The sequence below is a fragment of the Triplophysa rosa genome, linkage group LG4, assembly GCF_024868665.1.
Source record: "Triplophysa rosa linkage group LG4, Trosa_1v2, whole genome shotgun sequence".
Classification (NCBI taxonomy): domain Eukaryota; kingdom Metazoa; phylum Chordata; class Actinopteri; order Cypriniformes; family Nemacheilidae; genus Triplophysa; species Triplophysa rosa.
The window spans coordinates 20,393,773-20,406,234 of NC_079893.1; the positions used below are offsets into that span (position 1 = coordinate 20,393,773).

A 12,462-nucleotide genomic window follows, 5' to 3' on the forward strand; every position below is an offset into this window, starting at 1 on the left:
CTACAACTGCTGATCTGTGCTGATAATCAGGCTGTGTTCTGGTCAGTGCTAGACCCCCAAGGACGAACAGGTGCGGTAAAGCAACTAATGCAACCGAGGTCTGTTCAGAGACGATATTCCCCTGTGGACTTTCAATCTGTAGATCTCTCTAGATGAGAAGAAAAGAGGACTTGTCCTGCATTTGGCTCAGTCTTATCAGAAATCCTCTGAAGAGTAAGCATGCCAGACATTCTCACAACGTGGACATTCTAATCAACAGACTGTCCCTTCGTAGGATTTTTTTCCAACTATTACAAACAAATAAAAAAACTGAAATACTTACTTTATTATATTTCTATTATAACGTGTGTTGCATTTAGGTCATTCATTGACAGTTGCTGCCTCTAAATCCATATCCATGGAGAGCACAGCTGTTAATACTTACAGCATTACATTTTCACTTGCTGAACATTTTAACATGTCTGTACTATTGATCCTCAACACTTGTATCACTTGTACCCGAAGGTAGTCAATTACCTTCACCACGACGCGCGTGCCCATCTGCAAGGACGTCATCGTGCGCGTTCCCCTTCTCGCGCGCTGGTTAAAAAGAAGGTGGAAAGAGCTAAGAGAAACATGTGAGTGCACTGAAGAGCATGCAACAGACAACTTAGTGCAACTTTAGATCACACGCATCAACTTCTGTTGCACCGACGGGATTTAACATTTTGAACAAGGAAACTTACTACGCTTTCTGTATATAACCTGATCATTTTTATTTTTCTAATTTCGCATTAATATACAAGATGCTTTTTCCACTGTAATAACATCATAACCAGCACTTGTCTTAATTTATTATTGTGATTTTTGTTATATATCTTCACTATTATTTAATTCTGACTACTTTATCAGTGAAGAATTGCTTAATTAATCTGAATTAACTTTTTGACGTGTGGGGACTGTATTGCAGCAGCCCCGTAGAAGCGCTACCGCCTTTCGCTTAATCCTTGTAAAATGAGGCATTTGAAATTTGTGCTCTTGTTGGCCATCGCGGCCAATTTTTGGGAATGCGGTGATGCGAAAATCGGCGAGAATGGAGAATTAAGTCCAAGGAGGAGGAGATGTTACGATGGAAGTCTGCCGAAACGCCTGAAGAAGAAGGAGCGAAAACTGTCACTGGAGGGAAGCGGCGGAGGGGAGGTTTGTCACAGGCTATATCCTCGTGTGTCTTGCTGTCCGTCCAGGAGGGCTCCGTATCAGATACTCCACCGGAGAGATGCTCGGGTATGTTCCTGCAGTTTCGTATTAGCAAAATCAATGCTCTTTCTCTAATGCATACTTTGTACTTGAAATGAGTTTTGCGACCTGCTATAGCAAAGGGTTACAGCTTTATAGTAGAAAGGAAATCATACGAACGTCAGATGATAAACATATGGATACATATTGGTTATGGAAATGCACACAGGAGCGAGTTACAGTGTTTCTATCGTGACCTACTCTTCTCAACACTCGCTACCTGTGTCGCTAACTACAGCACGAGGCGCATGGCATGCATTTCCATTAAACGTGTTATTAGCCTACTCTGTTGAGGGATTGTTTCGGAAAAAAACTCACTCTGTAAAATCACCCTATAGCCTACAGTACATGATTTGTACATCTAGAAGCGTGTTGACACTTTTAACAACTTTTTTATTTAAGTTGATTTTTCAATGACAGCATGCTGTTTGCGTTGTGATGGAGAAGATTTACATAAAACAGATGGGTAACATATCACGCACGCAAAATCATCTTTTATACAGGCGCATGCAGATCCCAGATCTCAATAGCTCGGTAGTTTTATGAATGAACACATTCTATGCCGATAAATATTTTTCTCGTGTAAACAAAATCCGCACATCGCCATATGCGGCTGGGTGGCATAGCACTTCGGTTTGTGACAAAAAGACATATTGCATCATTTAATTTGCTCAAGTCATGGAAATAAGAGCGAGGCTGAATGGAACAAAAAAGAGTCGACATCTCCTCCTCCCCACTACACTGCCCACACACGGAGTCTTTTTGCTTATGGCAAAAGAATAACAACAACACCATTGTGTTTGTTAGTTTCACTAATGGGTGAAGCTGGAGAACATCATTCTCCCCCAGTCGTTGGCTCTGTCCAAGTGTTAATGCCTTTGAGGGAGTATTTGTCGTGCTCCCCACCCCCTCGCAAACTTACACCAATTCCCAGAGGGTCAAAATTGTTTCACTTAAGCTGTTTAATAGGACCTTGCAGGTTTTGCAGGGAAGTTAGTACACTTGTGGTTTTATTGCGGGGTTAAACTGTAGATCGTGTGAATGATCAGTGTTGGGTAAGTTACTCTGAAAAAGTAATTAATTACTAGTTACTAATTACACATTTGATAATGTAATTAGATTACTGTACAAGTTACTCTCTTCAAAAAGTATTTAATTACTTATTACTAATTACTTTCTATATCCTACATCAAGCTTGATGAGTTAAGTGATTCAAGGATAGACATGAAACGGCTCTTTTAATTCATTCATATAAATAATATAAAACTACATAAAGTATTATTATTCATTACAAATGTGAGAATTATACATTAAAGCACGGATTTTAAAGTTACACCTGATGTAAATTCCTCTTCTGCACACACATATATTACACAAAGTATTTAGTTTAATTACATCAGAAGTAACTGTAATTAAATTACAGAAAAAAGAGTAATCCCTTACTTTACTTTTTCAAGGGGAAAGTAATTAAATTACAGTAACTAATGACTTAGTACTAGTTACACCCAACACTGTGAATGATCTAGAGGATGATTCATTCATCATTATAAATGTTTTAACTTCATTGATAATTGGTTTTTGAGCCCATGACTTCTATCATTTCTGCCACCTCATATGTCCACTTTGTTGTTATACACTAAATGGCAAGTTATTGTTTTCAAATGAGCCTGTATATGTATATGTTTGTTTAGTCAATTTCAGTGACAAAGGACATTGTGCATATACAGTGCATTATCATAAAAAAGTGGCACAAATCGCTATTAAATACTAAAGATCTGCTAACTACCTTCCAAAATATTTGTTGAGTAATGTACTGTTGGGATTAGACCTGTATAGCTTTTATTTGCACTGGCACGTTTCAACAGTATTGTGTATGGCTTTAGAAGGCTATGATGTCTGATGCTCAGCTTTGACCAACTTTTGCCTTTTTTTGTGTGAAAAATGCAAAACACAAAGGTCCTCTTGTTGCTGGTGTGGATGATGGCAACATTGGAGCCCATCCCGGCAACATATGGGAAGAGTGCATGGTTGAGAGCACACAAATGCTTCTCTCCATGGACCATGTGCCAGTCCATGGCTCACTAAATCAATGGGCAATTTAAAGCAGGAGAGTTGCCACTCACAGAGCAGAGTAACACACTGACCACTGCCGGACTGAGATTGAAGAGAGCTGAAAATTCACATGCTCAATGAGAGAGGTGTTGCTACAACATTAACATTTAAATCCAAAATATCTGAACGAAGGGTTTCTGTGGAGTAGTAAGTGGGGGTGATGGTCGACACTTTCTGCCGGCTATGCTGTTCTAATTGACTTGGACAGACTGCTAATTTGTTGATACCAGCACGGGAATGATGTGCCCGTCTATCTGTAAATTGGTGTTTACACATGGACCTCACACAGAGAGAGAGAGGTTTACCAGACTGCTGTGGCACAAGCGCATGTCTGAAGAAGGGAGCAGATTACATTGTTGTTTTATTACAGCTAATTTGTTACATAAATAAGACTGTTCATTTTCTCGGCCCTAATCTATTGTTTACTTTTGTTTAGTGACTTAAGAAACATTTCGAGTATCCTCATTTCGCTCTGTTCGTTTCAGTATGAGTTCAGCTGCCATGCGAGGTGCAATTTTGGCTTAGCTGTTTGTGAGTCCAAATAAACAAATCAAGAGAAATCAAGTCCACATGGACGTGTGGTGTTTGTTAAGAGAGATGTTTAGAAAGCGAATGGCCTCCAATTACAGAGAAGACATTCTTAAAATTTATGTCAAACCGCATCGCTTAATTCGAGGATATACACAGTCGTTAAATAAGAACAACTTTGGACCATAACATGCAAATTTGGATTAGCAATTATTTCCACAGTTCTGACTTTTGCCGCTTGCTTTTGGTCCTCAGATCTTCTCGACCAATAACACGGAGTGTTCTAGACTGCTGGAGGAGATTAAGTGTGCCCATTGTTCACCACATGCTCAGATGCTCTTCCACTCACCCAAACTTGAAAAAGCGCCACACAGAGCACAAGACCTACCCCGCTTATGCCACGGCTACTGCCAAGAGTTCTACTACACCTGTCGGGGACATGTACCAGGTAAAAAACACGATACATGCATAACTTAGAGACATTGCTGAAACATTTTTGATGGCTTTTTAAATTAGACCAATGTCCAACTGAGCAAGAGACCACAGGACTAGACTACAAATCAGATTCAAAATGAAATATGTATTGTGGATCTGGGCAAAATCACAAACAGAGTGGTTCATTTATTGAGTCTTCAAGAACTCTATTTAGAAACCTCTTTCTTTCTCTTTTTGCCTAGATCACCCACATGCAAAAAATAATGGTACTGGATATGAATGCCTTTCTAAATAATAAAAATGTTTGTCTCGATTGCCACAAACATTTGCATTTGGTTAAATCATGTTAGTTTTTCAGGCTTGTTGAATATGAATGAACGCAAAAGCAACAGGATGGTTGTAACTCATTAGACCTCCAAAAACATGCCTTATTATTTCAAGCACATATCCCACCTTGAAGCAATTTCATGAGACAATCATGAATAAATCAACGAACATGGATGACTTTATTCATTCATTACATAGAAAACTGGCAAATTTAGGTTCCAGAAAACTGTCAAATTTAGGTTCCATTCAGTTGTTTCGTAATATTTCCCAAATCCTGAAGTAAGCCCGCTAGCTTTTCAAACTCTATCATAATTGTTAAGCTCACATGTAAACACACATCATACCCCAAACAAATGTAAATGAATTATTTTATGACCCGTTTCTTCCGTTTGCTTCTTTGGCAAGAATCTTATTTTACGCCAGTACGGCCTGCCAAGAAGTGCCTTGTGATTGTGTGTGTCTGTCTTTGGGTGTGTGTGATTGGTCTGGCTTCGGTCTAGACGTGACTGACACTCACACCTCACCGGCAGAACACACATGCGCTTCACAGGATGCAGCGGAAAACAAGGCCTGTTCAAGGCAGTGCTCACATAATCAGTTTGTTTTTCTTGGTGGTAGCTTTCGTTTAACAAAAAGACAAACATTGAGGCCTCCGTAACGTAAGGGCGAAAACAGATGGCAGTGGGGAGGAGTCCAAAGACCTGAAAAGCCATCATGAGGGTTGTATTTTCTCCAGAACATGAATGACATCAGGAGCTAACGTCCAATAGTTGGGCCTGGGTGTAAGGCTGAATAGTGTTGCAACATTCACTACATGATGCATTCCTTCGGATGGAATGGTATGCAAAAGCTGGCCACCAGACCAAACCTTCTTCCTATCAGCACAGCCATAACAGATTAGATGAGGGCTGATATGCAAACAGGGAATGGACTCTAGTAAACGCAAGCCACACGCAAATACACACCCACGGAAATTAGAATAGACAAACAAATCGGACACTGTATACATACAATTTACGTCCGGCCGTCCGCTATGATACAGGGTGTGCAATCTGCTACTCTTGGTAGATATAGAAAAAAACGTGGTAAAGGCTCAGTCAAAGCAAGAGAACGGGAGCTGGGGCCAAAAGACTCTCCCTCCTCCCTCTCCGCCTCTCAAATCAGCATATGTGGTGACGAATGACACATTTATTTTTCTACAAAGGTTGTGTATATGTAAAACTGCTGAAGTGCATCAAGATGTCAAGTACTTTGCGTGGCCACCCAGGTTGCTTTGGAAGATAACCAGATGGAAGTATAACTGTAGCGCTGAGGATGTGGAGTCTTTCTCTCTCTTGCTCTCTCTCTCGCTCTCGTCAGTACAATAAAACTAAAACGTATTGTGGAGGGGCTGACACACTGTTTGAGGCCACACAGGGATTTTGCATGTTTAGGGAAGTTATAAATTGGTCAAATTAGACAGTTCTCTAAGTACATAGAAATCAGTGTCATATACATGATTTGTTTTCAGCAAAGCTGGGCAAGAAGACTGAAGCAAAACATACCTTCACGGTATTTACTTTCAATCCCTCGAGAAAGATAGAAAAACATTTTCGGTCCACCCATTCAATGCTTGTTTGATGTATTTTATCATTAAGCTGTCAAATGTGATGGTAATCTTTAAAAATGCTTAGCTAACTTTTTAAATGAGAGAAATATTAAAATTTATATTCATACATTTTAGGAGGGAAAATAGCACTAATTTCCATAGCAATGTTATAGCAATCTAAGTCAAGGTCAAGACTCGCATTGGACCTCTGCCTGTTGCTGAAAGACATTGTGCAGAGATGCACAAGCCCCAAAAAGCAGCCTTAAGAGTTTATATGAGACCTCCACAACAGCACAGATTCTACAGTACTTCCTGTGACCGGTTTTGACTAGAAGGGATACAGCTACCTCCACTGGGCATGCGCACTTCAATACCGCATACATTTTGTCATGCTGAAAACAGTTGATTAATATTATTTTCTTATTGCAAAGTTAGGTTTAGGGTTGGGGTAGGAGTAGGTGTTAACTAATGCAATTTATTGTAATTATGTGGAGAGATTTTGCACCACTTCTGCACTTCTGACCGTAGCTGTATCCCTGCTAGCAACAACCCCTGTGACCCCACAGACCTAAGGGGGGGCATATAGATTCTGACCTTTTAAAGTATAAACTGCTACCATTGACTCCCTTTACATCTAACACCAGCAGGACCAAGATAACCAGTGTGTGGGTGGCATGGCAGTGGGATTGGCGGTGGTGTATGTGTTTGATCTCACTGTTTCACTGTTTTGTTTAGATGTTTAGGGATATCCTATCACCTCTGTTGTTGGTGCAGCAACCTCCCTCCTACATGCAGCCTCCTTCCCCAGGCAGCATAGGGGCTTGTTGAAGATGAAAGAAGGGAGTGTGTTTGTATTTTTATCACTGCTGTGTTTACTCTTCTCTTACCCGTAAGAGGGTTTAGCTGAGGGGTAACCATATCAGCTTGGTTGTTTTTAGGTCACGGTGGGGCTGCCAAACCGAGTGCTGTTTTCTCCCCCTTCAATCTAATGACAACTCAGTCAGGCAGACGGAAGGCTGTTCCTAGAAACCAAGCACTGCCACAGTTTTTTAAGGATTTTTTGAGTATCTATTGATAGAAATGCAATATAATATACATAACTTTGTCTTCAGAGGTGTATAAAGACCTTACATAATGAAGCGTTTTTATTACCTTAGAATGAGCTATTTCTATCTACATTCACTGCGGGTTTCATTGCATGGAATTCGCCATGTTGTTTCTACAGTAGCCCTAAACGGACAAACTTCTCTACAGAGCGTGAGTCGTAAATACGTTATCTCCTTCGGCAAAGAAGCGAAAATGGGACGACATCTTATTCCTGTGTCAGCCACCGTAGTGCTTTGAAAGGGAGGGGAGGGATGGTGGAGTGAACTGTCGGTTGCAATTTGCAACCTCACCGCTAAATGCTGCTAAATTTCAAACACTGGACCTTTAACAGCAAAGGCGATACATAGTCAGAGTTTGGCATTTTTTGTTTTGATTAAAGTCACCAGTAAAACATGCCATATTTCCACATACGCACCATGTCTGAAACAGTTTATGATACCCCACTGCAGTTTAACCATTTGTAAAGTGTGACAAATAGGTATACAGTAGGTCTAGATCGACTTGAATGACTTAACCTGACATGCACTTGTGACATATGAGAGACAAAAACTAAAAAAATCAGTACCTCATGAATGCACCATAGACAAGATCAGAGTTATGTTTGGTACTGGAATAACCACCAAAACGCCCACACAATAAAGCATCTGATGGCTGAGGACATACTTGACTCGAGTACAGCTCTAACAGCATGGAATTCGCTTGGTTTGGAGGTGATTACATCATCCCGTGGACCCTGTGTGGTGTCTATCTCAGGCTGAGACCAGTTGTCTGTCTGTCTGTGTTTTTCAGAACTGTTCCAAGCTGACGTGGATGAGTTCTGCCAGTACTATGGAAGGAGGGACGGAGGCCTGTGCTTTCCAGATTTTCACCGAAAGCAACTGGGCAGAGATTCTAACTACCTGTTAGATGAAAAAATAGAAGTAATAAACAGGTATACTTGATTTGGGTTTTACACACACATTACACATTCATTAATCATTATATATACTTATAACAGTGTATATATATAACCTTTTAATTGGTCAGTGTCTCACAAAAATCTAATACATATTTTAGAATGATGAGTTAAATGGACCAATCACAGTCTTCATTATTATTATTATTATTCCATCATTACTATTCATAAAACATTGTTATTCTTTCATTGTTCCTAAAACAAAGCACCGTTTGTGTTCCTCTTAATAAGTAAAGTCATACAGACTTGAAGGCGAGTAGTTAAGAACAGATTTTTTTTTTTGGTTAACTTTTCCTTTAAGTTGACAATCCTCAGTGGAATTCTGGTTAATTAAACTCCACCTGTAACTGCATTCATCATCAGACATGTTAAGACAAACTTTCGCACTGTCATTTCTCGGTCAGTCATGCCCAGTATGTCTGACCTGCTGAGGTCATCAGGACAATCTCAACAAGGTCACTACAGACAAGATCCGCCTGACTAACCTTCTGTGTCACAACATTCCTGCATGTACTCACTGACTGGTCCACTGCCCCCTTTCCAAGCCAAAGCTTTGTGTCCAGAGCAAGTTTAGCCAGCTTTAGGAACACAAAGAAAGTGCTTATACTGCATCAGCTCTGATCTGCCGGCAACAGCCAGAGGGATTTGACCATTTGTGATGGAACAAGTGAGAGATGTCATTTGGGGATGGTTGTGATAGAATTTGGCTCAAAGCTGAATATACTCATGTTTGGAAACTCAAAACCATGTTAGAAAAAGCAGCACAGATTCATTATTCATTCAGCACAACAAATAAGGATGCAGAGTGGAATGTAATACTAGCATAGATGACACGTGTCATTCATAGTCTCACTTCACATATTAAAGCGATCTGAATCCACGACACCCTTCAGTGAAGTGTGCCCTTCGTCTCCTCACTGACCTCACTTGAGTGTTAACAATGATAAATGCCTCACTTTTGTTTGACCTTCCAAGGTAAATAATGATGAGCTGTGAATCCACTGTGTGTTTTGAAATGGCCCTGGGCTCGCAGTTTTTACAAATGAACATCATGATTCTTAATCAGACCTCCCAGCACGAAGGTCCTGTAAAGCAGCTGATCGAGGAAAGTTAGCACGTAAGACTGGCGTTATTATACAGCTCAGGCACAAGATATCAGACCCCTATTTAGTCGCAGTGTACCCCTATTAGAACTATGGAAAATCCCTCTGCTTGTTAACTGTAGCACCCGCACTGATGTGTGTGATTTAAGGCATAATGTGCGTTAGCGTTTCCCCACATCAAATGTGAATAGTGGTTAATGGAGCACTTGTTTCACAGCTTGAGAGCCCCCAACATCTAACTATGTTAAATTAACTCCAGTGTGCCATTTTATTCAGTCTATTCCCTGAGTAATCCGTCAAAGAAAAGATTGTTGCATTTATAATTTGACGATATGCTGTTAACAACTATTATCCACTTTATTCTTTGATCAACAGAAAAAAATCTTGTTCTATATTTCTTGTGATGTTCGGGTAAAGTAAAATGTTTAAAAACATGATGCTTAAAGTAACACAATTAAACCACTGTTCCTTTCATACAGAAAACACAAACACAACTGCTACTGTACTCAGGAGATCCTCAGTGGTCTTCGACAACCTGTTGGTGTGGTGCATTGTGGGGATGGATCACAGCGCCTTTTTATTTTGGAGAAGGAAGGCTTTATCCGGATACTAACACACAACTTGGAGCTCCTAAAAGAGCCTTTTCTGGACATACACAAGCAAGTCCAAAGTGGTATAAAGGTAAGAAATTTTATATATGAAATATCTGTGTTGGCAATGGCTTTTCTTATATTTCTAAGTGATATTAATAAAATGTGCTGCCTTTCTTATTGCAAATGCAGTGAATTTGTGAGGAGCTAATATAATTTCAGATTGAGCACACATTTCAGTGACTGAAAACTGGGGTTTGAGTAAAAGACAAGTATTTAGTAGCTGGCATGCTCATAATGATGAGTTTTAGGTAAGCTTGGACCAGTTTCCAGTCCCGACACTGTAACCCGTACTGCAGTTTAAGCTGAACCAGAAAGCAGCAGGCATATCTGAGCCTCTAATGAGGAAATAGCAACTATTTGATATTCATACCGCCCGATCTCCCACCATCAGAGAAGTATGTTTTACATAATTCAGGAAGCCTTGCTGAAACCTGAAGGATCTGTTGTTCATCAGTTTGGTTTGGCACCTTCTCAGATAAAAGCTAAGGTGGGAAAAGCAAAGCCCCCTTACAGAACCGAATTCTAAGGAAGCACGATAACAACTTCCATGGATGTATTTGCATTTTTCCTTTCCTCCCACCACAAATCCAAACCTGAATGAAGGGCGATGCTAAAACCAGAAACAGCGTTGGCACAACAATTATATTATTATACAAATGTATTCTGTATGTGGGCTTCGATGTGTGTGGTTTGCTCGCTGTCAACCCTACTGCCAGCACTGTGTTTGGTTGCTGAGGATCAGTAAAACGGCTGAAATGTTGGCAGCTGTAGCATTTGCTTACATGCATGTCTGTCAGTAGTAGTTATGGCGTGTGTCACAACAGATGTTTATCTGCCCCCACAAGAACGGAGGCATTCTGAACATTTCGTTTAGGAAGTGTCCAGAGATGGAGGAAGAGACTTGCTTTCTGACAGGAAGTTTATGTATGCCGCATACCTCTCGTCGATTCTCTCTAAAAAGAGAGAAAGAGCAATTATGGAGTCAACATGTAACAGCCCCACAGGAAAGGTCCCCAATGTGCCTTATCATCATTAAACATAATTGGTTGTGGATAAAACAATCATTATGACAATTAGAGTAAGCTCCAGCTCTTGCAAGAGTGCCCCGAGAGTGCTATTCTGTCAAGTTTGGCTGTTATCATTCCAAGCCGGCAGTGTTTACTTAGAGCATCAACAGGACATATACCCTTTGTGCCAGTGGAAGGCCTCAAGGCCTCCCGGGACCCAACTTGGGCATGAAGGGGGATGATAGTGTTTTATCATGACTTTGATTCTAATGTTCTGTATATCCTTCAAGCCCAATTCCCTCACTGCCAATTAAGCCAAACTGCTTGGAAACAATACTGCGTCTGCTTGAGGGACTCTCCCAGAGCACAGTGGGTGTTCTCTCATGAAACTGTATCTCTTCCCTCACCGCCCCCAGCTCATACACATACACCCACCAACGTTATCAAATATTCGGTGTGACTTACGCTTCTCAGATTTCTGCCAGAGGTCGTGCTTTATGAAGCTCTTCTTCCTCCACTCATCTTTGTGCAACTTTTCCCCTTCCTCTCCAACCTTCCTCTCCAACCATCATTCAGATGATAAGAGACTGGTAGATCCCAAATCCTTAGTGTTATCGGGTCCGATCGAAAAGACTTGACTTTTGGTGCATACATCACAGAGGCTTAGGTGGATTGATGTGGCTGCTGTGGACTGGTGACGTTGAATTGTGGTCCTGTTTGATTTATTACAAACTACTTTATTACCCTCCCACATCTGTGGCTGGTCTTCAGGCTCAATGGCGCGCCAGCTTGCCAACCATGTATTGGTTTCGACAAAGCACTGGAAGAGCTCTATCAGCGGAGATACTTAAATAGTTAACTACCAGTCAACTATTTTGGGATGTTTTGCGAACTGGCGAACGTCTTCCAGATGCCAAGAAGAAGTCCAGAGCATGCAGTGACAAACAAAATCCCGAAGCATAGGATTTCAGCACCCTGATGTGTTTATCTTAAAAACTATTTGTGTGAAAGAGACAGAGATTAAAAACCAAGCTCTGGTTCGATCCATGTTGATGAAGTAGGTACACAAGTATGGTATTGCTCTGTTGTTGTCCATGCTAGACATAGCAATGAAGACATCTGCACGCAATGTGAGAGCAGTTCCATTGTGGTGTATCAGCTAACTCGAGGGGGTCCAGCTGCAAAAAACTATTTCTTGCTGAAACAAATAGATCACAGCGTGTTGTGCATTCTGTCACTTGACATGCACAGCTGTTGAGCTTTTTCAGTTAGATAAGCAGGAAGGCTCTCGGCCCGGTCAGAAATGAAGAAATTAAGTCGCCTTTGACAAATGGACTTTTTCCTCTCTTCTCCTGTGACTCTTTTAACAGTT

The 12,462-nt window shown here is 40.8% G+C and overlaps 1 protein-coding gene across 1 annotated transcript in view; it reads left to right on the top strand.

Moving 5' to 3' along the window:
* Positions 1–629: 629 nt before the first annotated feature.
* hhip (hedgehog interacting protein) overlaps positions 630–12,462 on the top strand; it is a 50,950-nt gene continuing 39,117 nt past the window's right edge. The window contains exons 1-4 of the mRNA XM_057332653.1: positions 630–1,263; positions 4,171–4,363; positions 8,162–8,303; positions 9,910–10,111. Coding sequence (XP_057188636.1) covers positions 994–1,263; positions 4,171–4,363; positions 8,162–8,303; positions 9,910–10,111 — 807 coding nt within the window. The 5' untranslated portion in view covers positions 630–993. The remainder of the gene's footprint in view (positions 1,264–4,170; positions 4,364–8,161; positions 8,304–9,909; positions 10,112–12,462) is intronic.